Below are 27,688 nucleotides of genomic sequence, written 5' to 3'. Positions count from 1 at the left end.
CTGGGAGCCACCGGCGCCTGCAGCGTGACGAACGACCCCCAGGCGCCCGTGGCTGTTCAGGAGGTGCCAGCCGCCGGCTGAGGCGGGTGCCCCTGGTGCGGAGCTCCCCCCGCCCCGCGGACAGATAAAGGAGGTTGTAGACGTGAGAGGGCTGCGTGGAGGAAAAGCTGGCGGGGAAGGGAAACGGCAGTTGCTTCGGCCTGCTGGCGGCAGACAGCGGTAGGGGCGGAAGCCGTGGAGGAAGGCAGGACGGTGGCGGGTGCTACGCGCCCCGGGCGCGGGCGGAGGCCCCCCGGCGACGCCCTTCAGCCTCGGCCCGGCCGCGGCGCCCGGCAGCCACCGCCCCGCCCCGCCCCCTCAGCAGCGCGGCCGCCGCGCCGGGTCCCCGCGCGGCTGCCGTAGCCGCGCGCCGCGCCCACGTGGTCCCGTGGCCCCGCAGCGCCCGCGTAAGTGGCGGCGGGAGGCGCGCGCGGCTGTTGGCGCGGCCGTTGGGCGGCGGGGGGCGGGCTGGGCCCCGCGTGCCCGGGACCATGCTGCTGCGGCTGCGCTGCGGCTGGAGGGCGCTGAGCTGCGGCGCGTGTTGCCCGGGGAGAGCGGCGCGTGGCCGGCCCGGGCCGCGGCCCCGGCACGTACGTACGTACCCGCGGCAGGCGCGTCCCGCCCCGCTCGCGGCGGGCCGGGGCCGGGGCCGGGGGCGGCCCGCGCAGGACGCGCCGCTGACAGGCGGGGCAGCCGGCCGGGCGCTGGCGTCCCCTCCGCCTGCCCCGACGTAACCTTGTGGCGTTCGCGGCGCTGCCGCGTCCCAGCAGGCCCGTCGGGCGGGGCGCGGAGCCGGCGGGGCCGAGGCTGTTCGGTCGGGCCCGGCGCCCGCCGGGCCGTGCTTTCCTCCTGCTCGGCGAACGGTGCTAACGCTGGGGCTAGGGGGCGGGGAGCTTTTCTGCCCCTGGCCCGTGCAACAGCCCCGGCGGTGTCCTTGTGTTTATTCCCGGCTTTTCGTGGGGATGGAACTGTCGCTTTAATCTCTTGCTGAGTCCTGCCTGCTCTTCTGCCCCTTTTGCAGGTTCTTACAATGGCTGAAGAGCTGGGAGCGGTGGTTGCCAGCCAGACAAAGAGACTGACGAGCAGCAGCGAGGAGCCTGAGAAGCTAGAAGAAAACGGACACCAACCCAAAAGGTTGAAGAGAGATGTGGATGAGGAGGATGTGGAGGATCAGAATAAAAAGTCACCCAAAAGGAAGATTGTGCTGTTGATGGCATATTCAGGGAAGGGCTACCATGGGATGCAAGTATGTGGTTTAGCGAGACAACGCAGCCTTCTTTTCTTAGAGTCTGTCAGGTCCACAGCTGCGGTCAGAACGATTGGGTAGGGAAGCAGTTGCGGTTTCTAAAAGCTGGCGCAGGTGCAGTCCAAGCCTCGATTCAAACAGCTTAGCAGTAGCTTGAAGAACGAAAATTAAAAAGTCAGTCATACGTTTCTGATGTTTGATTCTAGTGCATCTGCCTTCATGTTAGCGCATCAACAGCAAGTCTTTTAGAAAACCTGAAAGCACTGGCTCTGCAGCTCTGTCAAGGGTTGAAGTGCTGTTTCATGATCCCCTTCTGACCAGTTGTCCAGTTTCTGGCTGAAGCTTTATGTTTCAGAGCAGGTGGGCTGAGTTTTCTTTAGGTTCTGCCTCAGGTTGTCTCATGACATTATGCAAAACATCCAGATTCTTGAGACCCGAGCTGCATGTTTTAATGAAACATTTATCATCTTTTTTGCCTTCTCTTGATTTTTGAGTTTGTACTTGAAGACATTCTAAATTGTCCTTTGCTGATGCGCTGTAGTGTGGTCACTTACAGCAGCTTAGAAACAGGAAAACTGGTGCAACGCTATTATGTTTACATGCAGAGGAAAAGGGATGTTGCATTGACAATATTAGCATATTGGTATATTAGCAGTGCCCCAGCACTAGACCAGCCAGTGCAGTGACCTTTCTTGTGGCACACAGCAGCAAAAGGATGATACTGCTCCATCTGCTGCTCCGCTCAGCATACTGCAAGCTCCATACACGTTCCTGAGGCACGCTTTAAAAGCTCCATGGAATAATGGATAATGATTGAACACAGGCAGGGGATGAGTCTTTCCTGTTTATGCAACAAGGTAGATTTGTTCAACTGCAGTAAACCTTACGCTTGTGCCTACATCTGTATAAGTGCCTGTCAGTGCACTTGTAATTGAATAGCATGTGCTGGAGGGTGTGTGCTTGGCAGCCTCGCAGGGAAGTAGAGTTATACGTTTCTGTTATAGTTCATCTACAAGTTTAGCGCAGAAGATGATGGTGAACGCTGTAGTCTGACTTACGCAAGAGCTCTGGGTAACTGAACAAAAGAATTCAGTCTAATTTCCAGAAGCAGAATTTGCAGGTGCTAAGTTTGGAGCAGCAGTGGTTACTGTTCCAGGCTGTACACTAGAACAGTATCTCATTGGTGCTGGTTCATACGCTACGGCGAGTGAATCATCAAAAAATGGCATTGCAGAAGCATTCCACAGTTAAATTAGAGATGTCCTTTTACTTGCAATAGTAGTAAAAGTTAAATGAGAATGTAGGTATTTTATTAACAATATCTGGTGAAGTATAGTTAGTTTTGTTAGAGAATGGCAGTGCTTGTAGGGTTGTGAAAGGACAACATTAAACAATATTGTAACAGTGTAATGTTGGTCAGTGCTGATCTTCAGGATGTTTACCTAATTATTAATGTTCTATTTCTTATGTTTACTATATCTTTCCTCTTCTTCTAGAGAAATTTGGGATCTTCACAGTTCAAGACAATTGAAGATGACTTAGTATCTGCCCTTGTTCAGTCAGGCTGCATCCCAGAAAACCATGGGGAAGACATGAAGAAAATGTCTTTCCAGCGATGTGCTCGGACAGATAAGGTACGCTGGCTGGGGCCTGTGCTCTTGTAAAACGTGGTGTACCTTAGCCAGTGCTGTTGTGATTGACTGGTAAAGTGTTGTCCAGAGTGCTATCCAATAGTAAACATTATTCAGAATGGATGTTATTTAAAACTTCTTCCTTCATCCACTATTAGAGTTAAGTACAAAAAAAACATCTACAAAGTGCAAGGTATTGACTGGATAGTGCTTGTAAAGCTAGCGCTTCATGTTTTGGCTGTGTCTGTCTGCATTTCTATCACGATCATCTGTTTCAGGCTCCCAACCTGCTGCTGCTGCTCATTGTTGGCGCTGCCTGGTTCATGTGGAGCTTGAGAGTTTAAAACTGCATTTCGGTCAGTCTTAAGCCTGCCACAGTGGGGTTCTAGCCCTAAACTGTAGTTCATGGCTGATCCTATGTATAAATAAGTTGTTGTTGTTGTTTTTCAGTTCATATTTAATAGCAGTCAAATACAGTGAGATGTCATGGAAGGGAGTGAAACATTTTGTTGCCTAGGATTGCTAAGGTGCTGTATGGCTATACAGCACAAGCAGGTTAAATTGTACAGCTCACCTGCAAGGTAGTGGATGTGTTTTTGTGGTTGAAATGCAGATCTGAGAGAAGAGTCTGTTCATGGCTTTGCTACTGGCTTCTCTGCGACTTAAGCAAGCCCCTTGTTCTTGGTCAACTTAGTTTCAACTGTGGGGTGGGGAAACACTGTACAAAAGTGAAGTTGAGGTCTTTCAGGAGTAATCTGACTTGGATTTCTGCCTGTGGTCTTGTCTTTGCCTCACTTCAGCCTGAAAAGAGCAGTGAGAAAAAGGGATTAAACTCATTCTACAGCTATATCAATTTTGCAGGTGCTGCCCCAGAGCTTCCAAAGTACATAATTTATTACCTCTGTGTATGTTCTGTGGCTTTTATAGGGTGTATCTGCAGCTGGACAGATTGTGTCGCTAAAGGTCAGGCTAATAGATGACATCTTAGAAAAGATCAATAACCATCTTCCTTCTCACATCAGAATTCTGGGTAAGGATACTGGAACAGGCAAAGAAAATGTTTTCAGAGACGAACTCTCTCCTGAAGAAGGTCACTCCCCTACCGTTATAACTTTAACCTGAATCCATATGTTTCTATTATTTTAAAATTAGTGTCCTATAAAATAAATCTTACATTTTTATTGTGATTGCATTTTTTAAATAACATACATTCTGGTTGTAACCTACTGATTCAAAAACTTACTGTTACTTTTAAAATAAGGGCTGAAGAGAGTCACTGGGGGATTCAACTCCAAGAACAAATGTGATGCCAGAACCTACTCTTACATGCTGCCAACATTTGCCTTTGCCCATAAAGACCATGATGTGCAAGAGGAGGCTTATCGACTGAACAAAGAGACCCTTGAAAAAGTCAACAAACTGCTCGCCTGTTACAAAGGAACACACAACTTCCACAACTTTACATCTCAGAAGGGACCCAAAGACCCTAGTGCCAAGCGATACATAATGGAAATGTACTGTGGAGAGCCATTTGTGAGGGAAAACATAGAATTTGCAGTGATCAGAGTGAAAGGTCAGAGTTTCATGATGCACCAAATAAGGAAGATGATTGGGCTGGTGATAGCTATTGTGAAAGGTTACGCTGCTGAGTCGGTCATAGAGCGCAGCTGGGGAGAAGAGAAAGTAGATGTTCCCAAAGCTCCAGGACTTGGGCTGGTCTTGGAAAGAGTACACTTTGAAAAATACAACAGACGTTTTGGAAATGATGGGCTGCATGAGCCACTGGAGTGGAGAGAGGAGGAGGAGAAGATTGCTGTTTTCAAAGAGCAGTATATCTATCCTACTATTATCAACACAGAAAGGGAAGAGAAGTCCATGATGAACTGGCTGAACACCCTCTCCATTCATGACTTCAACTGTTCTGCTGCTGGGATGCAAGCTAACAACAAAAATTCAAAGGTAAAGATTGAAGCTATTACCTTCTCAAAGAGAAGCTGTCAACTTAAAATGGCTCTTCCGTTTTTGTTTTCCCGTGGAAGATGACAGTCATCTGGAGCCTGAAATGTGTTTTATCTTTTCAGTCTTTGCACGCTTGATGACAGTGGAAGCAACTACACAAAGTGTTATTTTTGTAGGGTTTTGAATGGGGCAGTTGAGGGAGGAGGAGGGAATATTTTAAAACACAAGCTGATTTGATTGCAGAATCACAAATTGGCGACAGAAATTGTGAATCTGTTTAATGGAGACTAGTTTTCAGGTGACACGTGACCCTTTTAATACCTGCTAGCCTTGTAAATTCTCTGTGGGCTAATTCTAATTTTGCCTAATGCCCTGTTTGCCTAAATAAGGTTTGGAATCAGTGGGCGGGGGGGTGGAATTTAGGACCTGCTTTTCAGTAAATCTACTATGAGCTCAAAATCAGTCATCAGAAAAATCTCCTAGCACGTAAAATGGGATGTTGTGAGATCTGATTTCTGACAGCAGGAACTGCTGTCAGCTGTAATGCACTATAAAACAGAAGCACAGAGTACATGCTTAACCAGAAGAAACTTTCAGTTTAAGTTAAAGAATTATTTTTCTGGCACATCTGTTGAGATGTTGAGTAGGCTCACAGGAAAAGAGAGGGAAGATGTTTGGGGCGTGCTAGAAGTTGGAAACCATACAATGAATCTTGAGTCACACTTGCAAAATATTTTTTTTAATTGACAACCACTGGAGTGACAATTAACATACAGTAGTGCTTGATTGGACAAATCGCTGATCAACCCAATTTAACTTTGAAGGAAGCCCTGCCTGAGGAGGGTATTGGACTGAGCAGGGTACACGACTCAAAGATACCTACCTAACAGCTCTGTGTGTAATTCAAATTTTCTTGGTTAGAGAGCTGGCAAATCCTTGAAGAACAAATTGATGGTCAGGGCTAAAACTTTTGTGAAGTGCAACTCAGAAGAAAATAATGACTTCTTCAGTTTAACGGAGTCTTTAAAATTAGGTTTATTTTATTTAGAGAATGTTAGACGGTTAGATTATAATGTTAAGAAGGTTAGATTATAAATCCTGTCTGTCTCTGCCATTTTTTGGTTTTAGTATGACACAGTTTCAACATGCAAAATAAAATTTACAGCCTGTTGAATAGCACAAGCAAGATACCAGAAATTTCTCTGGGTTATTTTTGTATTTCTGGTAACTGTTTTTCTGCAGCGTAGTGCTGTATGAGAACACTCATGACAAGAGCTAAAATGCTTACAACAAATGCCACATTAGTTTGGTGAAATGGGACCCAAAGAGAATATGTGGTGCGGAGAGTGCTTACCTGGCTCAGGTGTCTTGATGATAGTGCTGAGAGGGCTTATTGCTGACATGTTCAAAATCACTGAGGTATTGCTAGCAGGAGATAAGCTTGCTTGCTTTAGGTAAACTCAGGCAAATACAGTTTTGGAGTCATAATTACCACAGGCAGTCTGAGGAAGGATAAGTAGGGGATCATATGACAGACTCCTTTAAGATCTTGCAGGTTATTTTCACTTTGACAAGCTATGCTCGCTGTTATGAAGGCAACTATTTGAGTGTCTCAGAATTTGTTTTGTAATAGGATGTTACACTGTCAGTATTAAGATCATGGACTTTGGAGTATTTTTTCTTTGTTTACAACAAGTGGTGGTTGAAGAAAAGGAATATCTGCAGTCACATTGTGATGTTAACCTTTCTTTATCGATCCCTTGGCTCCAATCTCATCAGTCTAAATACTGGCTTTAAAAAGTTAACGTAATTCCCCCAAATTTATCTGATCGTATTGACTTACTCCTGAAAGAGCGGCTCCCAGTTAAGAACTCGGACTTCAGACCAGTTCCTTTGTAACTTGCTAATATTTATATTATTTTTGTAATACTATTCTGTACAACTGACTTTATTTTTAAACAATGTATTTGTGATCTCTAATACATTTTGGATGTAAATTCTGCATGACTGTCTGCAGCAGGTGAGCAAAATTCTCAAATCTGGCTTTAGATAATGTAACAAACGTAGCTTTTGAGTGACTTCCAGGGGAAAAAAAGCACTTGCAAGTCTGTCTCACCTGCATTTATTTTGAACATCAGCATTTCATGCTGTTATCTGCTTTTAAGTGTCCCACATACTGCAGGTTGTAATCATGCAGTTGTAAATATAACTGAAAAGAGAATTCTGCTGTTGAGTGTAATCCAGTGTACAATTTGTCTGCCACAAGAAACTTAATTTACCATTACAGAAGTTTATTACAATAGATGGCCGTGAGGTTAGGCTCTTGCCCCATTTCCTCATGCTTTTGGAGAAGTTTAAAGTCAGTGTGTTTTGTTTTTAGGTCAGTCGCTAGAAATAAATGAAAGGCTGACAAACCGTTTTTCCTTTTGCTTTTCAGAACGGCAGTGATCTGGAAGGCAGTGATGGTTGTGATGACGATTCTGAGTAAGTCAGTAAGTGGCTGGACCTGGGGCCCTTTCCTCTTGCAATTCGCTCTCTGTAGAAAAAAGCGGCCTTTCTAAATCCAAGAATCCAGTAAAGCAGAGGTTTGCATGCATGCAGAACAGGAAATCAGATGCCCAGGAGAAACTGGGTGGGGAAAACTGCAGAAGAAAAAGTAGAAAAAGCTGTTTATACCACTGACTGATTCATCTGACTGGAATACTTGAAAATAATGTAACGAGACAGATGCTTTCAAAAAGAATCTTGTAATGCAAGAAATCTTAATTGCTATTTGAATAATGTTTTTATTACGTGTTTACCTGGAAAATAGTATTTTAAGTATGTACAATGGCTACATATAGATGGGGCAAAACATTTTAATATACATTTTTTGATCATTATTAAGCAGTTATGACTCCATGAACTTTTGACGGTTTTAAAATTTTCTTCACCTTTAATGAACCTGATCTCCAAACACTAAGCTCTTGTTTTATTTTTCTATGTCATCCATGGCTTTCTGGTGGAATAACATGTATGGGTTAGCAATGCATTATCATGTTGACTGTTCTGAATTTTGTTGCCATTGAATCAAATTTTCTGTGTTTTTTAAAGCTTTGCAAGCCTAAAAAGAATTAAGAGTCCTTACTCAGTGAGAGCTCTTAATTTTGGAAAGTGGACTGAACCATATATTTTTAAGACCAGACCTTTTATTTGGAAGATGTCGTCATCCCAATATTGCCCTTATAGTTGGGCAGAGTCAAGAATGTAGATCCGCGGCTACAAATGTCATTGGACCTCTCCTGCCTGAGGTATTGTTTCATAGACCTTTTGTTGAAATCTGAGGAGAAAACAAAATTAAATGTTAGGATTGCAAACCAAAGTGTGCAGCTGTGAAAGTCTATGTTGCCTGTGTGGATCACTAAATGTGTTGCTGCTAGTTTGTTTTTGCTTTTAGTGGAAACTAGCTAGCTGTCCGCTAGATTTTTGGGTTGAATCAACTTAATGTGTGAAAGCAATGGTTCATATTTTCTCTGGGCTTTAATCAAGTCTGCATTCACTTTTTACTTCCCATGAAGCTGCTCAGAATAGAGGAATTTGTGCAATGCTATGGGAAGCATATGTCTAAGGACTGTGTTCCTCTGGGAATCAATTTTTGTTTTCTGGGGATCTGCACACTTTGGAGTTCTTGCTCTCCTTTCCTCAACTGTGGCTTGAGCTCTAGTTCTTGGTCACAACTGTCTGAGGAGGTGGTAGGAGAAAAAATGAGTAACATTAGCAGCCCTTCTGCCCTCCCGAACTGTAGAACACTTTGTAAAGTGGGTGAGAGTCTCTCCATGTGTTTGGGTTTTAGTACGCTTGCTTGATAAACTTCCCTCTTGGGTTTGTATGGAGACCTGCTTCATAATATAAAAGCTCACCACCTGTGACAAATTCCTAAGGTAGAAAAGCAGTGGTCTTTCTTTTCACTTAGATAGGCAAACAAGCACAGTTGTCCTGTCAGCTCAGGACACAGGTCACCACTCTGTGCCTAAGGATGTGAACCAAACCTTGTGGTCCATACGGAACGTGGTAGTTCCTTTTTGGAGCTGTTGACTCTTTGCTCATTTATTCAGCGATTTCTACCCAAGGCCTCTGGTTCTAAGGCTCCTTCTAGAAATTGTTTTTGCCAGAGCAGTCTGTCCTTTAAAAAGGATTTGCTTGTTTCTTCTGAGTTTTCGTTCAAGTTTACATTTTTATCTTGAAGGCCTTGCTCTTTGTTTTATCAGAGTGGGACGGTAAGAGATATCTCTGAGTGTTCTGGAGAGGGACTCTACCTAGACTTTTAGTTTCATCCCTTGCCAGTTTGTACAATTGATCCAGACCTAACAGTCTTCTCTCCAAAGCTCTGTCTTTCTATCCCTTTCAATCTGAGAGAAATACCTTTGTTTGCTCATAATAAAGCCCCCCAAACTGACACATGTGTCTCCGTTGAAATCATTGGGAATTTCTGTTGATAGCCTTTGGAGAAAACAAAATTAAAAAATGGATATTTGTTACCTTTTAGTAGGGGTACTGTTTTATTTTGTGAGAAAATTATTAACTTAGTGTTTCAAGTCTGATTGCAGTGCAGTTAAAGGGCTTTATGGCTCAGGAACTGAATTTAAAAAAGAAAAAGCGTCTCAGAGTCCAAAACGGAATCTCCTGCAATACTGAATGAATCTGAATGTTCTGACTTGACCGAGGAACAATTTAATTTAAAGCGCCGACATTGAGATAAAAACAAGGGCTAGGTTTATTGAAAGAGAGCAAAGTAAGTTTTGCTGTGGAAACAAAGTACAGAAGAGGTACAGACCTCCAGGTAGAGTACCGCTGCTCTGGAAGAGACCGCCTGCGCGGGGAGGCCAGCGCTGAGCAGGGCAGGCTCCGCACGGGGCGAGCGGCCTGCTCTGAGGCACCACTTCAGGCCGCCCGCGTTTTATCTAGGGACAGGAACCCGCATCCGGACCCCACGCAGCAAACGGGTTCCTTGGGGCTCTTTACGGTGCTTTCAATGTGGCTTTCAAGCCGCCTAAGGCCACGCGGCTGCGTTTCAAGGGAAACGCAGTTCCTCTCTGCGAACCTAACGGTTCCTGAGGGGAGCGCGGCGGGGTGCTGCGCGCACGCGCCGTTCCCGGCGGTCTCGCCCATCCCTTTGGAGGGGGGCGCGCCCTCCGCCTGCAGTGGTATCCCCCGGCGGGACGTCCCTCCCCCGCGGGGGAGACCGGAATGGTAGGGCCTGGCGCGCGGCTGAGTGCCGCGGCGGGAGCGGGGCGGGGTTCGCGGCTGTGGCCGCCCTGATGGAGGGGGCGGGAGGCGCCGCGCGGCCGCCGGGCTCGGCGGGGCGCTGCGCTGCGCGGGGAGAGCCGGCGGCCGCGGGGCGCGGAGCGGGCAGCGAGCGGGGGGGGGGGGCCGCGAGCTGCCCCCGGGGCCGCTCCCCGCTTCGGCCGGCGCCTGAGCGGCCTCACCGGGGCCGCGAGGCTGCGTGTGGGGGCGGCGAGCGCTGCGCTGCGGCCGGGGCGTCCCTGAGGGGAGAACTGCCGGTCCGGCCTCGGGCCTGGCTTCCAGCCGGGGAGGCCGCCGCGAGCGCCGCCCTCGTGCGCCCAGGTAACTCCGTCCTCGAGCGGAAGCCTCTTCCCGACCTGGCCGCGGCGCCCGGGAGCCGGCCGGGGCTGGTGGCGGTGCTGCGGGGGGCTGTAAGCTCCTCACGGAGGTACCGGCTTCTGCTCGGGCGGGCAGCGCCGCGGGAGCCGGGAGCGGCGGGGACGCGGCCTGCCGCCTGGCCTGGGCCCTGCTGACAGCGCCCGGCCCCCGGCGCGGGCTGCCGCCCCGCTTTGCCTGCGTTAGAAATAAAGTAAATCTACTGGAGCCGTCGGCTTTCGAGCGGTTTAATAAGGGTTAAAAGGTCGTCGACCTTTGAGGTGATCTCTGTATAAAAGTCGGCCGGGAAGGCGTTCTTCTGTGGCCATAAAAAACGTTTTCATAGCGAAACGGAGACAGGGTAAAGGTGCCTGTTTGTCCACAGGCAAACGTGGACAGCTTTGCGAGCGACGGAGCGCTGCACCGTTTTGTGGCTAATGAGACCTTTTATTAGGTTAGTTTTATTTAGTTCCAAAATACTGTCCCAGACAGGAACTGAAATTGTTGCGCTCATCGGCACAAGTATCCGACTGTCTTGAGCACTGTAAAACATAAACATCTTGTGCCGTGTAAAAGAGGTTTTCTTCCTCTTAGCAAAAGCCATTTCAAGTATTTTCAAATAGCTTATGTTATATATTGTTACGGTATTTTTTACTTTCAGATTTCGTATCGCAGGAGCATTCTCTTTTTTTTAAAAAAATGTTTTTCAATGTCATGGTTAGTTTTGATAGTCCTGTAATATAAATTATCCAAGTTTTTACAGGTGATAATATCCTCTTTATTTGTTTTCTCTAACTCTTACTTGATTTTTCTGCTTCATGAACTTTCAGTGTATCATTAGAACAATTATTGATAACGTGAATTCATATAGCTCTGCTGTGAGGAAATCAATTATAATAGTAAAACGAGAATTAAAAATGTTATTCACGCCTTAGGTGTTGGGTGCTTTTGGGTCCCTGTTGAGGACTGGGAATTCTAGAAGTGAAGCTCATGTAGGACTGTGTCATGGTTGTCAGTAGAGATGATGCCACTTTAATGAATGAGATTTACTGTATTACAATAAAAAGAATTCCTTTAGAGACAGTAGCTATGAAAGCACTCTTGATGGCTTCAGAAGTTTGATATTTATTATCTTAAAACAATGGCACAAATTTTAAAATAACACTGATGTGTCTAATACATATATTAATGATTTATGGTAAAGTATTCAATGCCAAATATCAGGTTTTAGCTTTGTAATTAAAGATAATTGCTTTAATGAGATATTTCTTCATTTCATCAGTGCTGATTCATAACCAATGTTTGATATTTACCAATAAAACCTGCTTCGATGGCTGGTCCGTCTTTTTGCTCTTGGTGTATGTTTATTTATTAACATGATGGCCCAGCTTACAGTTACATTTGACCACTGCTTGATCTCTGTATAGGAGACTTGCATCTTTGCTCCAGTGATGTGTACCTCAGCTTAGTATTTGCAGAAGTTAATTAAACAAATGTATTGAATTTATCCATTTTTTTGATGAGAAGTTGGTGTGTAATCCAGAAGAAGCAACAGGAAGTTTGGTGTGTATTTTCTAGTTTATAATCTATGTAATTGTTCTCAGACTTGAAGGCTTCACTTAATTTATTTGCAAGATACATTTCTTCCTGGTTTTTTTTTCCTCCGATTTTTATTTTTCTAACTTCCACAGTTACGGGGAACTGTTTCACTTTTTCCAGCATATGTCTTTTAGCCCTCCTTTTGGGATGATGCATCCTTTCTGATTACTTTTCTCTTTCTTCCCTTGATGGAGCCCTGTATGGCAATGTATCTCTGATGTGCTTGCAGTTTTTCAGTTCTTGCTCGTATTTTGGAATTTGAGACATACGAGTCACGTATTAACTTTTTCTTGCCGTGTGACCTGAGCAGAGCAGAAGAAAATTAATGAACTAAATTGCCATAGCTTTGAGCATTTTAATTCTTTTAGTTCCATGACTTTTCCTTTCATTCTTGCAATTATAACCTTATGTGCTTCTGAAAGCAAATGTTAGGATGTTAATTTACAGATTTGGCAGCTTCTGTGATCAAGTACATAGTCATTTTGAGACTTCTGGATAGAATTTAACTAAAGATTGACATGCGTGAATCTTAAAGTTTAGAATATATCCATTGAACATGAATATTGTTGAGAAACTATAATGAGAAGTATAATGTAGGTATTTTGAAACAGGCTTATCCCATAATTATGTCCAACCTCTTCCAAGGAACAATTTAAAAAAGTATAAGGAAAGATGGTTTTTCATTGCCGTTTGTTTGTGCGTGGCTAGGAGACTTGATTTACTGTGTTTTATAGAAGAAGCATTTCCTCTGAGTCAAAAAAAACAGTTTCTGTTAAGGATATTCTGTGTAATGCTCTCAAACCAGAGAGATAAACTGAGCATTCTCTTCCCTTTCAGAATTTTGAAAGCTTTGAAGAACTGCATTGGGATAAAGTGCAAGATAATTTTTTTTTTAAATATCCCAAAAGAGGAACCATTTAATAGTCTTTACTCTGAAATCCAGCAAAAAGCCTGTAGGATTTTTGTGTTCTTGTGTTGCAGGAACAGACTGAACGTAGCAACTTTAATGTAGGTTTGCCTCATGCAAGCAATTGTTTAAAGACTGTGAGGCATTCCTGAAAATACAATGGAAGTAACTAATTTTAGATGGGAGGCAAAGTGGTAATAATCTGCCAGAGTAGTGCTGGGATGAAATATTCAATCTGCAGAGGTCTGGAGCGTTCATTAAAAATTTTCTTCTTGTTTTTGTCCATCAGTTATTTTCTGAAATAACTTCGGTACTTACATTTTAAAATTTTCTTGCTGTGTTATAACTTATGAGAAAAATCTAATCCTCGTTATTATCTTTATTGTTCAGAGTTGTCATCATTTAATCTTGATGGACTTGCTTCTGCCTACTGCCTTAAAAAATCTGTGGGCCATTGCATGTTTCCTGATTCCAGGAATTTCCAAATCTTACCTGGATTTTATGAAGGTGGCCCCTGCAGAGAGGAATGAAGATCACTACCGGAGCGTGGCAGTGAGACTGCGGAGAGTATGTATCTGTCAAAGATAGTCTTTTAATAGTAGTAGTTCTTCTTTTGGGGAAATACAATTAGGAAATTATTATTTTGTATACTGATAGGTAGTGCAGTCCTTTATTTTGCAACGGTCCAAAATTCATGTTGAGAAGCAGTTGACGAGGAAATATAAGCATGTGCTGCCATGTACTCTTTCTAGTCAGCAGAAGTGTGTGTATAAAGACCTCCTGTCTCAACCCAGGAATATCTCTTCAGTGGTTTTTAATTGCTCAGCCATTGTTAAAATTAGGAAGCGTTCCAATTACAGTAAGAGAGCTTGATTACTGGTAGGTTATTTTTAAATGAGTCATGGGCAAGCCTCAAGATTAAAGAACATGGTATAATCATAGTCCTCTGCAGACTAATCATGTTCTACACTAAGCGGTAATTGCATTCAGTAATTTCTTCTTTCTATGTTTAATTATATCTAATTGTTTTAGAAGGTGAAAAGAAGCATAAACAAACAGTATTTGAAAATTATACGATGAAAAACAGTATTCAGTATTTAAAATTTATACAGTTGTGCATGTTCCATAGTTTTTGTCTAAATTTAATTCTTAAATAGTTTAGGAGATGAGTATCCTAGTTTGTATTTTCTTTCACTTTTCTAAACGTCTGTTTATATTTCCAGTGAACTTGATAATATAAAGTGGTGTTTACTCAGGCATTTAAACCAGTGCCTTGATATTGACAGTACGTGTTTCACATGTTATCTCGCATCATTTCCATGTGAAATAGAGTGGCTAGTTGAGAAATACAGAATATCCTCATATTGTAATATCATGTATCTGTGAAATTAAATCACTTTCCTTCTTCAAAGTATCTTTCTTGTTTTACTGCTTTCCTAGACAAATGAATTTATTAATAGGAGAGTGGATGACTTGAGCACTATATTTAAATCAGTGTCTACTCTTTGGTGTCCAACTCAAGTACAATACTAGCCCTTTGTATGATAGGGTATATACATGATCGTGAACAATGTGTAGTTTACAAGATTCACGTGTGCATATCGGTTTGCTGAAATAGATGGAACTTTTTAATTTGCTAAAGCACGCAGAATATTGCCGTCTGCGTCTCTTGTCCATCTGTTCTAGTGAACTCTGCAATCGTAGTTTGAAAGTCCCGTTACGTTTTTGCCAGCCGGCAAAGAATAGGGAAGCAGATTTATTTTTCATTAAAATATCAAACCTAACGTCTGTCTTTGTATCACAGACATATTATTCTGTTTTTCAGCTCTTCTGTTACTCACTTCTCCATTCATAGAACTTGCACGTTAATTAAGTTATCCTTATTTGCAACTTCCCCCCTCCCCTTTTTTTTTTGCTTCAGCTTTATCTGGTCAAAATATATTCAGAAAAGAATTCTGGTTTTAAAGGCTATCATAGAATTAAAAGACAACTGCAGGAATGCCTGGCCAAAATATATTTTGGGAAGGAGCATCTTTGTTCCAGAACCCTTCTGTACAGCAGAGACTTGTTGAGAATTTGCTCTTGGATTAGAGAAAGAAAAATCTCTCGGCATTGTTCTGCCAGGATTAACAAATGGAGCCGGTCGGACTTTGCCTTCTTTCTTCAAGTACTTCAGAGGGCCTGAAGGATCCACTACAAGAACTCAATCTGACATTAAAACAGCAATAGATTGCCCTAAAGGATATTGCTGATTGAGACAAATCTATCTGCAGCCTTTGCACAAATTTGGTAGGTGTATTTTACTACTATGCAACACCATCTTTCCCTGTGCAATTTATTCACAAAAACAGGTATTCTTGTAAAATACTGTAAAATAATAAATAAGAATCGCCTTGTTTTGTACCTTGTTAGCTTTCTTTGTTTATTGCAGGCTAAGTTCCTGTGTGCTGAATCTGCTTTGCGTCCCTGATACCTGATTTTAGGCCATTGTAAGATTTTAAAACTCTTACTAATTCCATGGCAATTAGTATTTACATAGAAATTCTACTTTATTTTCAAGTATGACATACCTTTTATGTGTGTGTGTGTGTGTGAATTTGTACAGAAGCAATGGCAGTTGTAAGTCAGAGGGAGGCTTATCCTTGTAACTGTAAGGATAGTGGCAATTTTCTCTTGCCCTGTTCTGGTATTGAGCGTTTTTACTTTTATCTCGTGTTGGCATAAAACTTTTCTAATCTACTTTCAACTACCTTTAGCCAATTTCTTCATGTTTCTGTGCAAGCACCTGCTTTACTACTGTTTTTGAGTAGTTAAGAGCCGAAGCTGTTAAAAATTAATATGTTAAAGTCCTGTTTCATTTTATAGAGGTCTGTGCGTGTTACCAGCTGTAGTTGCTGCTCCTCCATATCGGTATGCAAATCCCCCTCGTTCATATAGCAATGAAATGAAGATCTTCAGGTTTAATCTAAAAAAATAGTTACTATTTCCCTACTTCCATCCACTGCCGCAGATAGCAAGGCCTCATGTTCTGCAATTTCCAGATACCCAACTAGTGCAGCATGATTCAGATAATGAATCAAAAAAATTGATATAATTGTGCTAATGCTCTTCTGTAATTGTTTAATGCAGCATGCAGAACCATTAAGTTCTTATTTCATAAACAGGGAAGATGGAGGCTCTGGCTGTTGGGCTTTGGAAGCTGAAAGCAAGGGGAGATCATGAGTTGATTTTGATGCCGATGATTCTAACACTTTATATACTGGAGCTTTTCCATTTTCTCACATACATAAGAGTTAAGGAGAGTGGTGCTCAAAGTTGCCATTATCTAGTGAGAGGACTTTTACTCAGATTAATAGCAAATAAACACTCTTAGTGTGAGGAAGAATGCCAAAGGGAAGTCTGATACATCCGCAAAATTTCTTTGGGTCTCCAATCTGGGAAAGCCATAGGCCCGTTAGTTAGTTAAGCAAAATACGTATGTAGCTGTAGCACAGGAGTAGCAATGTATGAAATAGGTCAGTTATATTGCTGTTCAGCGTGGCATCAAGGGTGTTTCCAAGAGGTATGTCATAAGTTGTCATATGTTTGAGTAATTTAGGCTTGAAATACAATTTTTTTTAATTTCACAATAGCATTTTGAGTAACTGCTCTTGTTTTCTCTGTCTGTAGGTAGCTACGCTGTTTGTACTTCAACTGTAGTTGCGTTTTAGTGTTGGCACTTCCTCAGCCTTACTCCAGGGGCTTTTATTTCTGTATTGCGCCCTGGCATTGCCTGAGGATAAATTGAAAGTATGCTCATTTCCCTCCCCAGTAAGATTCTCAGTATCCTTTGGGGCCTACACTTTGAGCAAACATTAACAATATGGTTAAGTTATCCTCTTTTGTTGTTTGTTTGATTTCAAATTTCATTATTATGCTGTCAGGTGCAGTATAAAACCTAACTGAAATACTTTGCCTTAAAGCAACTCAACGTCAGCACAGTAGAAGGGATTCAATTTAGTCAATAGATAAGAAAAATGAAGCTTGAACAGAATGTAATAACCCAGCCAGGTGTGCCCAGTCATAGGACACAATGTTGTTATTGTAGATCTGTAGTTTTCAGTCTGGTCAACTGCACCATAAATGGTACTTAAATGATTGTTAATGGTGCATAAATTAATTTTCAGTTATGCACATCTATGATGTGGGCTCTCAGATACCTTAAATTGTAGGCAAGCTTGATATAGATTGGGAAGGTAATAAGAAAGCAGTTTTTCTGATCTTATTCTTTTAAAAAAGTTTGTTTGGAGATGTTTGTTGTATTGATGTGAAATTGTAATTAAGTTGTTTATGTCTCTATTTCAGGAATTGATAAAAACCTTCAGCCAAGACAAGCGATTCTTCTGTGCTGTTCTTCCTTTCCACGCTCCTTCCACAGGTTTCAGCCATGAAATTGCAGATACTGTTGTGTTCTGTGATACTGCTGATAGATGCAAAATCTAAAGAATGGTGTGACAGAATTGTGAGAGACAGAGATATCCACGTATACAGGTGACTTTTACACTGAGAAATAGCATAGTCATCTTAAAACTGAAAATAGAGGGAAGATGCTTCAAGGAGAAGCTGTAGGACTTTTTGGCTGAAGTCGTCCTCTTAGTTTGTCGTTTGCTCCTTTAAGATTTTCTCCTTTAAAGGTAGGATCAAATCTTTGACGTGCAAAAAATTCTTCCCTTCAGAGTTGAGGGAAAATTAAAACCTTGGCCTTTCCCTTACTGTATCTTCTATTCCCATCTTTCCCTCCCACGTTTCATCTTGTAAGCCATATGGATTTCTAAGTTGGGACTATCAAAAAGAACGTTAATATCTGTGGGTGTTTCCCGCTCTTGATAAACGATAAATGTCTTTACTGATGATTTATCACTGGATTTCAAATCAGCTAGTGATGATGTTTGTGAGCTGATGTTCATGTAGTTCTAAGATGTGTTTGAAAGCCTCTCTCAGATGACTGCTGCCCTTCCTGGAAGGGAGTGCTGAGAGCAGAGGGGGGCTCTTGCTCGCCTTACACCAATGGTCAGGTATCTGCTCTTCACAAGAGGTTTTCAGCTAGAAAGTGAAATCAAAGAGATTTCTAGCCTCATTGAAGCTATGCATGGGTGCTGTCTATTAGCAAACATGTTGCTATTTTAAGGATTTTTAAAAATCCAGTCCAGTCTCCAGTGTAGGAGAAACTGTTTATCATGCATTTTGCAAATAAGAACTTAAATGACCCTAGTGTTTTGGAAACATGAAATCTGAGGAGGAAAAAGAACCTTCTTTCTGTAAAACTAAAAAGAATACAAAGCTTCCCATGAAAATAATGTGACAGATTCTAAGCTAGTGTAGGTGTAGGTTTTCACTGCAGTATGTGAAGGACATTAGACATGAAACAGTCAAGTTTCAGAAGTTTCAGTGTTTTTAGGGATCAGTATTTAATGAATTTATTTGTTTTACAGGCTTATAAGTGGTAATTCTGTAGAAGAGATGCCACTGAAGAAAGGTATTAGTATTTGTTTTGAGAAGTGGCTGCTCAGGGGGGTTATTGTCCAATAGACTTCTTAACTCAGGTACTGCAATAGTAAGAATGTGAGCAGTTCTTTAAAGGATATGTAAAAAATAAGCGCCTGACTAGATCAGAGCCAGAAATTTTAAAATCTTGTAGTTTTACAGTACTTACTTCCAGACTTGTGCAGACAATTGTAAGAAGCTACTGTCTGTGTCTGAGTTTTTTTTGATCTGTGTGGAGCCAATGACCATGAAGGAAAAGGTCCTTTTTTTCCCCCCAGGTTTACTCCTTTCTGTAAGATCTTTTCAATATTAGTTGCCTTCTGTATGTAAAAATAATTAATAAGGCTAGGAGTCAGGAAAAAATACTGGTTTTTGGAAAATTGTTCAATATGGGTCTTGAGTGCTTGATCCCTTTTGCAATCAAAGCTATCAGCAATCAGTTATCTTTCTGGTTTAATTCTAGATCTGTCCCTTGCATTTCGGTGTTTGTCTCTCATTATTACTATATTATTTTAGCAATGTCAGGAGCAGGCAGCCATAATATCTAATAATTTTTTTTGTTATTCAGAATTTTCTGTTGCAGTTATAAACAATTAAGAATTCATTTCAGGATTAATCTTCACAGGACTTAATAGTGCAAAAATGACTGTTACCATGAATAATTAAAACTAATAAAAGCAAGCTTATTGGTGTGATTTGTGCCTCCCCCTCTCCACTTCTACTGTAGGCGTTGAATGAAGAACAAATAGGCTTACAACTGCAGGAGCATCAGCTGCAAGATAAGGAACAAAGAATAGAGCAAATCCAGTGTCAACTACAGGGAGAAACACAGGTGAGAAACAAAAATACAGACTGTGATTACCAATGTGGCAGATGAACTCAATTCATTCCTGAAATTGTATGCAGAGACACATATTCCTCTGTGTTTAATGAATCCCGTAAATGAATCTGTAAGCATAGATTTATGTGCACTCATGGTGCCTGTTTGACTTCATTGAGGTTGCGTGTGTAGGACTCTCTTAGGCGAAGTCCCAATTCTCTCTCTTTGCTAACAGGAGTATATGGTTTTATCTGAGTTGAGGTCATTGGTGATGGACCTAAATGTAACTTAAAAATTAGTCTTGCTGTTCAAGGATGTAAGAATACTATTCAGAGTATTATAGACAAGCTCCTTAAAGGATTTTGGCCTTCAGCCCAAGTTGGATTTTATGAAGCTGAAAAGACAGTCCATATATAGAATGGAAGAAATGCAGTTTATGGTAGTAGTATAATTGTACTTGGTCAGAGTATTTATCTCCTTCAGTGGGTGCTTCTGTTAAAACTTCACGCCCTCTTTTGTGATTATTTCACTTTAAAACACTTGTACTGTTAAAAACACAAGTTTACTCTCATGAAACTTGCAGGTTTCAGGAAGTGCACTGGCTCCTGCTGTAGCTATATTACAGGAAATATCTGTAGTACCTGCCATTCCAGCAGAGCTGGAGCACCTGTAATGCTGTCAGTTTTTTCAAGCAGAAGCATTTGACAGCATCGGCTGTAGTAACGATCAATCTGATGACACTTCTGCAGACAGAGAAACTTCGGATGACTTTGCTTATGTCAGGTAACTCTTTTTTACTTTTTATTTTTACTTCATGTTCTGCTATTGAAAATTCCTTAAAGCTTTAACAAGTATCATTGCTCACTTTTAAAATTTATTGAAAATAAATGGAAACGATGGAAATATTCTTTCAGTAAGTCCTTTACTGTTTAGAAAACAGTACATCCACAGATGCTGTGTTATTTAAATATAATGAATTTTACTTCATAGAATTTTAAAGGATTTCTTTGTAAACGCTGTCACTTCTTTTCATTTTTATCTTGGACATGTGAATACTCCATACTCTCAACTAGTAACCAGTATTCATCTAATTTTAATCACAAAAAGTTCCAGGAACTGCGTCCTGATGATCAGACCAAAGCGACTGCTTCAGCACGGATGCTCCAAAGGAAACCACGGCAGAAGTCGTCCCGGCAGCAGCCTGCAGCTGCGCGTCAGCCCCCGAAGGCAGCTCGCGCGCAGCCCGTTCCCGCGTCAGTGAGCTCTTCCTTAGCTGATCTTAAAAACAGCGAAATAAAAACTGCTTTCTGCTATGTAAATGAAAACCCAACGTCGTTCTTCTGTCTAGGTGGAAGTGGCGTTTCGTTTATCGCTAAAACGGGAAAAACTGCTAACCGGCCCAGCGTTTGGCGAGAACGGGCTGCCAGCGGGGGAACGGCCTGCCAGCGGCCGCCTTCCCCTGCCCGCCTCTCCCGCCGGCGGGCACGAGGCTCTCCTTGCCGTACTCCGGGCGAGCCGTGGCCGCTCGGCCCAAGGTTTTTCTGCGGAGGAACGCAGAAGGAAACCGCCAGTATTTCGGCCGCTGAGCGCGGCGCCGCGGCTGCGGGGTCCTGCTTCTGCCCGCGGCGCTGCCGCCGCCATCGCCTCGGCCGCCTCGGGCCCGGCGGGCGGAGCGACCGGGTGCCGCGCGCAGGCGCCGCGGGCGGCGCATGCGCGGAGCGCGGCCGGGGCGGCGGCGCAGGCGCAGAGCGCACCTGGCGCTGGAGCGAGGCGCAGGAGGCGCGGTTTGTCTCCTGCCGGCGCTGGTAGCGGCTGCCGCTCCGGCCGCCCCCCGCCCCCGCTTCCTGTGAGGAGCGAATGGAAAGTCTGGCCCCGGCGCCCGCGGTAAGTGGGGCCCGCCGGGCTCGGGGGGCGCCGGGGGGCGGCCGGGCTGGGCCCCGCTCCGCCTGACCTCCCCCCCCCCCCCCCCGCAGGCCTCAGGCCCGAGGCCGGGCCGGCGGCGCCGGTCGTGGCGGCGGCGGCGGCGGCGGAGGCGGCGGCGGCCGGAACGGGCCTGCCGCGCCGCGCCGTGCCCCGCGGCGGCGCTGGGCCGGGCCGGGCCCGCGGCGGCGGTGGCGCCGGGCCCCCTCCCGCTGCGCCCGGGGCACCCGCGGGGGACGGCGGGGCGGGCGGCGGGGCCCGGCGGGGTCCGCCGAGCGGCGGCCGGCGCCTTGGCGCACTTGGGTTTGCGCGCACAAAAGGAGCTCCCGCGGCCGGCGGCGCGCTGCCGGCGCTTCGTTGTCAGCGTATAATTACGTGTTTTCACTCGGGCCGTAAATGTTAGCGAGGTACAGGCAATTAAAGTAATAAGACTTTGCTACTAGCGATAGCCGATATCATTTGGATCTTAATTATTTGGTATCAGTGTCATGAAAGAGTCACAACGCCACTAAGTATTGCAGCATCGTTAAATCTTTCGGAAAAGGTGCCTGTGAGGAGTGGATTTTCTTCCCTCCCCCCTCAGCTGGTTGGAGCCCTGAGGGCCAGGAGAGGGGAAACCTGTGCCGAGATGTGCGCGACCCCCGGCTGGGCAGAGCTGGGCTCGGTCCCGGAGCGTGAGAGCCTGCGCTCGCCGGTAGCCCCTTTCCTCCTCTGCACGCTCCGGTTAGACAGCACGTGTGTGACAGCGCTGCGCTGCTTCTCCACCCTCCTGGGAAGCGGACCGTTTCCTCAGGGCCTGGAAAGGACTCTCCCCGTCCCCAGGGCTTGAACAGATTGCTGCAGGTAGCCCGGGATACCCGGCATAGGGGAATGGGAGATCTGTGTTGTGTTTCACCGTGTGGAGCGGAAGAGTAGCGGGACATCCAATTACTGCACGCATACCTTTCCTCTAGCGCTGCGATCGTGATATATACTGCCTATGGCCACTTGTAACTAGGGGTTGGGAGTTAATGCAGTTAGGAGCAAGGGCAAATGGCACCATGCGTGTCTGTGTTTCGCCTGAAATGCTGACAATGAAACAATTGTTTTCCAAATATGAGAGAAATTTTGAGAAAAGTCAGTGTTCATTTTTCTTTTGCTGCTACATGACACCTAGCACTGTGTCTACTGGTCGGTGCCTTTTGATGGACTTTTTTTTTTAATATATAAATGACTGAACCTCAAAACCAGAGTGCTTTCTAATTTCTGGAAAGGTTGGCTCAATAAACATTTTGAATGAAATTTAGATTTGGATGTATTTTTATCTTTTTAAAGTGTCAATGTTCTGAAGGAAAGAGAATGCAGAATTAAACATCAGGTACAAGATTTTTTCAGACTTCCAGATCATTTGGAAAAGGGATCTTTCGTGGCACATTTATATTTTCTTCAATAGTTAGAATAATAAAGTTGAGTAGTCTATGTCCGCTTTTCATAATATTTTTCGTTGCTATCGATGAAACCTACTTTACGTTTTTATAACTGCTGTGTTTTGGAGACTATAGTATTAAATGCTAAAACATTGAAACTCTGGGAATAATGAACATGAAAGGAGTAGATATATTTGATAGTGGAGACTTTTCATTTCTGGAGTTCTACAGAAAGGGAAAAAGTATTTTTTAATTATTTAAAGTCAATCTGTCTGCTTAAGAGGACTGTATCATTTGTAAACTATTCAATAGTATTTTGTTAGCTAGAGAAATGGATGAGAGATTTAAGTAAGTTTTCGTGGCGATGAGGATTTCAGAAAACTTGACTGATAATGTCAAAACTTTAAAGTAACTGCAAAGGCAGTGACTGAGTGCTTACTGGAAGGTATTCTTTTTAGTAGTTTTTCTCAGTTACAGAAATATGTTTATCTTCCCTGAATTTCTGTTTTTGTATATTTCTTTAGAACATACTGTTAAAACTCTAGAACAGTGATAATGCACCATGGTAATGGTCCTCAGAATGCTCAGCGTCAGCTCCAGAGGTCCAGATCCTTCACAGGCAGTGAGGGAGAAGAGCAACAGACAAATTTACCCCAGTCCCCTGCAGCTTCTTTTGCGCCTTCAGCAAGCCCATCTGCACCGCAGTCCCCAAGTTACCAAATACAGCAGTTTATAATGAGCAGAAGTCCAGTAGCTGGGCAAAATGTGAACATCACGCTGCAAAACGTTGGACCAGTAGCTTCAGGAAACCAGCAGATAACACTTACCCCTTTGCCAATTCCAAATCCAACATCACCGAGTTTTCAGTTTAGTCCTCAGCAGAGGCGATTTGAGCATGGATCCCCATCATATATTCAAGTTACATCACCGCTGCCTCAACAAGTTCAGTCTCAAAGCCCTACACAGCCAAGCCCAGTGCCTGTGCAAACATTACCAAATGTTCGGGCAGGTGCCCCAGGCCCTGGTCTGGGTATGTGCAGCCAGAGCCCCACTAGAGGATTTGTAGATGCTAGCGTACTTGTGAGACAAATCAGCTTGAGTCCTTCGAATGGTGGACACTTTGTATGTCAGGAAGGACCAGGAATTGCACAGATTGCTCAAGGAGCTGCAGCACAAGTGCAGCTTCCATCTTCTGGGACTCCTGCTACAGTAAGAGAACGCAGACTTTCACAACCTCACTCACAGTCTGGTGGCACCATTCATCATCTGGGCCCTCAAAGTCCTGTAGCTAGTGGAGCAAACATGCAGTCTTTGACTAGCCCAGGTCATATTACAACTACCAGCTTGCCACCGCAAATCAGCAATATTATCCAAGGGCAGCTTATGCAACAGCAGCAGCAAGTGCTTCAAGGTCAGCAGTTGACTAGACCCATTGGCTATGACAGGACTTCTGGTGGATTAATAGCAGGAGTTGGAGGACCTAGTGCATTTGGAATGACATCACCACCTCCTCCCACAAGTCCTTCACGGGCCACAGTACCACAGGGACTGTCAAATCTTTCTCTTGCTCCTACAGTTAATACGACCATGAAAAAACAACCCAAAAAGTTGGAGGAGATTCCTCCTGCCAACCAAGAGACTGCTCAGATGAGAAAACAATGTTTGGATCATCACCACAAACAAATGGAAATGCTTAAGGAAACTTTTAAGGAATGTTTGATTGAACTGTTTTTCCTGCAACATCTTCAAGGGAATATGATGGACTTTTTAGCTTTTAAGAAGAAACATTGTGTTCCACTGCAAGCATACCTTAGGCAAAATGACTTGGATCTGGAGGAGGAGGAAGAGGAAGAACAATCTGAGGTTATCAATGATGAGGTAAGAAATCTGTTGGTTAATGTTTTGGGATAAAAGAGTAGAGGAAGTTGTTGCACCTGGATTCTGGAGTATTAGATAATATGAAAGTATCTGAAAAATCATTTTTCCTTAAAGAAGTATTGCAATTTTTGTTAAAATGTATGCTTTGCGGGAATGCAGTTTTGCTAGGTAGTGTGACCTTACAAGTTGGTTTGAACATGCAATCAGATGTGTGTATTTAAAAGCAAAGCACTTCAGAGAGGTGAAAGGAGCTTTTGTTGTCCTAGTTTAGTATGCAAGTCCTGTGTGTGAAATTGGTACGACAAAACACAAATGACTTTGGCATTGCTGTGGAAGCTGTTTTAAGCTATGGGAATGATTCTGTATCATAAATTAAATTTCACTTACTAGGCATACACAAACCAAAAAAAAAAAAGCAAAAAGGCTCATAAGAGTTTAAACCTTTATTTGGCTCTTGTGAATTCTAATTAATTATTCTCATTAATAATGTGACACACAATGTATATGGATACACAGTAAGGCATCAGTTTATTTAGGTTGTCTTAGAACTTTGTGCATATATTGCAGCCTAAAAGAGTTTAAAAAAAAAAAAAGCACTTATATCCTGGACAATAAAAAGTTAACTTATGTTATTTACACAAAGGTTTAAAATAGCTAAATTACTTTAATTCACTGTTTATTAATGGCAAGTGACTTGAAATAAGCTTGCTACAAACAGGTGCCGTGCAGCCTTCCCATTCATTTTAGTCTTGACCTGCAGCACCCCTTTGGGTGCTGGAACAGGGTCTCTTTTGTGCAGAGTGTACCAGTTGTATGGTAAGTGGTTGCAACAGTGCTGATATAACCGATGAATTAGCATGACTTGGCACTCATAAATATCTTTTAAAATTTGTGAAAATATGTGTGGGTATACAGTTATGGGTTTGTTAAAAAAAAATCTGTAAAGAAACTCATATTGCTGTGAAATACCTATTATAAATCAGTATCTTCAGTGCAAATTGGTGACTCTTGGTTGTAAGTCGTTAGTGGTCATATCTTCAGTTGGAATTTGCAGGAAATGTTAACTATGTAAGAGCTGGAGTTTAGCTTGTTCGTTGTTTTGTGGTCTGAAGTTCTTGATGAGGAAAATACATTTCTGTTTATGATAGTTACTGATGAATTTATAAGAATCATCTATTTCTAGATCTAGTAACTTAAAAACTAGCCTGTTATTGACAATGGATAGCCAATAATTTTTTCACTTGGCTTGTATCTTGTCAAATTTTTTAGATGTTCTTGTTGGTTTGCATGTTTGTCAGCTGACAACCAGGTATTTTTAACTGTAGCATGCATGTTTTGAGATCTTTAGTGGGTGTAAATTGTATAGGTTCATTGAAGTCAGTGGTACTACTACAATTTATATCAGTTGAGAGTCTGCCTCTCAGTCTTTCGGGTTTTGAGTTTGCTGTACTTCACAATTTCTTGTGATGGAACATCTTGTTCGTGAAAGCTGCTTGTCAGTTTAACTGCTGGAAAATATTGCAGACTGCAACAACAAGTCAGTCATTTGAGTGTTTGCAAATGATGAATCTTTTCGAAAGATTACGACATCTTTTTGAGTATGTTCTTTCTTTGTATTTTTTTGTCGTCTTCTCTTTTATTTCCCCCTCCCCCCTCTTTATCACTTTCTGCTAAAGCAATGCACTTCATCCCTTGCCTGGAAAGGATGTTCACTTTGGGAATTAATAGGGGAGAGCGAATGGTGGCTGTGCTCATTGCTTAAATAAATGTTGGGGCTCTCTTAAGTTCAAACTGTCTGTCATGCTGATTTGTTGTCCATTAGGAACTGCAATCATTAAACTTAAACCACGCTTTTATGTGAACTGCATTTAAGAGAAGCTTTCCCATGGTGAGAGGTCACTATAGATAGTCAAGGCCTTACTCTGTTCTGCTATTAAAAGTGAAACAGAACTCTTCAAAAATTGCCTGTGTTCAAACCAAGCTGCACTGATGGTCATTTACTTATAATCCCCTCTTCAGTGAGGTACCATCAGTAAAAAACGAGTGTGTTGAACAGTTTAAAAAAAAAAAAAAAAAGAAGAAGAAGAAAAACTTTTAAAAAGAAAATGATTCTCCCTTCTTTTTTTTCCCAAAATATTTCTCTCAGGTAAAGGTTGTGACAGGAAAGGATGGGCAGACTGGTACTCCTGTCGCTATAGCAACCCAGCTTCCTCCAAATGTTTCTGCTGCTTTTTCATCCCAGCAGCAACCATTTCAGGTACTTTTCAATGGTTCTAAAAATGTAGTTTCATCCCAGATTTTTTTTCTTCATTCAGATTTGGTATTTCTTAGATGAATTAGAATTTTCCCAAGAGCCCATCCCTTATCATCTAAACAAAACAAAAAATATCTTTGCAATCTTAAAATGCACCAGTGTTAATGGAGCACTGAGGAAGTTGAATCTTTGTCTCAAAGTTGCTGGCTTATTTCATTAACTTTCAGCTTCAATGTTTCCACTTTGGTTTGTTTGTCTTTTGTTTCCCTAATGCATTTGGTTCATTTGTGCCTTCTGCGAAGCGGTAGTGTGGGTTCTTTTGTCTGTGGCGTTGTAACTGTGGATTTCTTCTAAATTTCTTTTCTTTTTTTTTCTTTCTTTATTAAAGGTTTTGAGTAGGTCTGCAGAAGGTATTGGTTTTACCTTCCCTGAAATATTTCAAATAACAGTTATAACACCTCTCCCAATTTTTTTAAAATAACTAACACCTTCTCATTAGCTCTACCATAAATGATAGCAAGAAGAAACTGAAGTGCTTATTTTTATTTTATAGGTACTTTTTACAAATTTTTGAATGAGGGAACAATGAACAAAATAGAGGGAGAATGTGGTAATCGGTCACTATTTTTGTGGATCACTGATGACGCGACTTTTAGATTCAAGCTAGTATGTGGGTATACAACTACTCTCAGCGCTGTGTTATTGGGACACCATTGCTTATGTACCCGGAGAAGTAATATGCACTAGTTCCCCTACAGCTAAAATACTTACCTGTTAGCTCAATTACATACACTTAAATAGCAGATGGGTACAGGGTGAATTCCTGGTCTCTAGCATAAAAGCCATACAGTCTGCACTACCTTCATCTA

At 42.9% G+C, this 27,688-nt stretch overlaps 2 protein-coding genes, 2 long non-coding RNA genes and 1 other non-coding gene across 17 annotated transcripts in view; 4 read left to right on the top strand and 1 right to left on the bottom strand.

The window, feature by feature from the left end:
• The first annotated feature begins 347 nt into the window (after positions 1-347).
• On the top strand, positions 348-9,310 carry PUS1 (pseudouridine synthase 1). Of its 3 annotated transcripts, none has more exons than XM_068910883.1 (6): positions 348-446; positions 1,061-1,285; positions 2,782-2,919; positions 3,844-3,946; positions 4,178-4,875; positions 7,313-9,310. In XM_068910883.1, exons 2-6 carry the CDS (start codon positions 1,070-1,072, stop codon positions 7,361-7,363), a joined length of 1,206 nt encoding a protein of 401 aa, XP_068766984.1. In that variant the 5' UTR covers positions 348-446; positions 1,061-1,069; the 3' UTR covers positions 7,364-9,310. The 3 variants fall into 3 exon arrangements, with proteins under 3 accessions (XP_068766984.1, XP_068766983.1, XP_068766982.1); XM_068910882.1 differs by having other exon boundaries at positions 441-633; XM_068910881.1 differs by lacking the exon at positions 348-446 and adding an exon at positions 447-629.
• LOC138061364 (uncharacterized) lies at positions 2,918-10,017 on the bottom strand. Of its 3 annotated transcripts, XR_011135018.1 has the most exons (7): positions 9,689-10,011; positions 8,061-8,194; positions 7,291-7,517; positions 6,230-6,377; positions 4,896-4,973; positions 3,816-3,955; positions 2,918-3,717 (listed from the first exon to the last, which is right to left on the bottom strand). It is a non-coding gene; the product is annotated as an uncharacterized lncRNA (long non-coding RNA). The 3 variants fall into 3 exon arrangements; XR_011135020.1 differs by lacking the exon at positions 4,896-4,973 and having other exon boundaries at positions 9,689-9,972; XR_011135019.1 differs by lacking the exons at positions 2,918-3,717; positions 3,816-3,955; positions 4,896-4,973; positions 6,230-6,377 and having other exon boundaries at positions 7,153-7,517; positions 9,689-10,017.
• Positions 10,018-10,028: 11 nt separating this feature from the next.
• LOC104138842 (uncharacterized) lies at positions 10,029-20,682 on the top strand. 7 transcript variants are annotated; one of them, XR_011135014.1, is made up of 8 exons: positions 10,340-10,479; positions 13,409-13,585; positions 14,940-15,307; positions 17,363-17,548; positions 18,490-18,533; positions 19,269-19,373; positions 19,945-20,144; positions 20,469-20,682. It is a non-coding gene; the product is annotated as an uncharacterized lncRNA (long non-coding RNA). The 7 variants fall into 7 exon arrangements; XR_011135013.1 differs by lacking the exons at positions 10,340-10,479; positions 18,490-18,533 and adding an exon at positions 10,029-10,104 and having other exon boundaries at positions 15,143-15,307; XR_011135010.1 differs by lacking the exon at positions 18,490-18,533 and having other exon boundaries at positions 10,221-10,479.
• On the top strand, positions 16,737-16,874 carry LOC138061451 (small nucleolar RNA SNORA49). Its single transcript, XR_011135222.1, has one exon. It is a non-coding gene; the product is annotated as a small nucleolar RNA SNORA49 (small nucleolar RNA).
• Positions 20,683-21,089: 407 nt separating the features above from the next.
• Positions 21,090-27,688, top strand: part of EP400 (E1A binding protein p400) — a 50,017-nt gene continuing 43,418 nt past the window's right edge. The window contains exons 1-3 of one of the 3 annotated variants that reach the window (XM_068910955.1): positions 21,107-21,245; positions 23,212-24,565; positions 26,712-26,822. In XM_068910955.1, coding sequence (XP_068767056.1) covers positions 23,243-24,565; positions 26,712-26,822 — 1,434 coding nt within the window. In that variant the 5' untranslated portion in view covers positions 21,107-21,245; positions 23,212-23,242. Of the gene's footprint in view, positions 21,246-23,211; positions 24,566-26,711; positions 26,823-27,688 lie in introns of all 3 variants that reach the window. The other 2 variants (XM_068910956.1, XM_068910957.1) reach the window with 2 other exon arrangements.

Source organism: Struthio camelus, chromosome 17 (assembly GCF_040807025.1).
Source record: "Struthio camelus isolate bStrCam1 chromosome 17, bStrCam1.hap1, whole genome shotgun sequence".
Classification (NCBI taxonomy): domain Eukaryota; kingdom Metazoa; phylum Chordata; class Aves; order Struthioniformes; family Struthionidae; genus Struthio; species Struthio camelus.
This window is presented reverse-complemented; position numbering and strand designations above follow the sequence as displayed.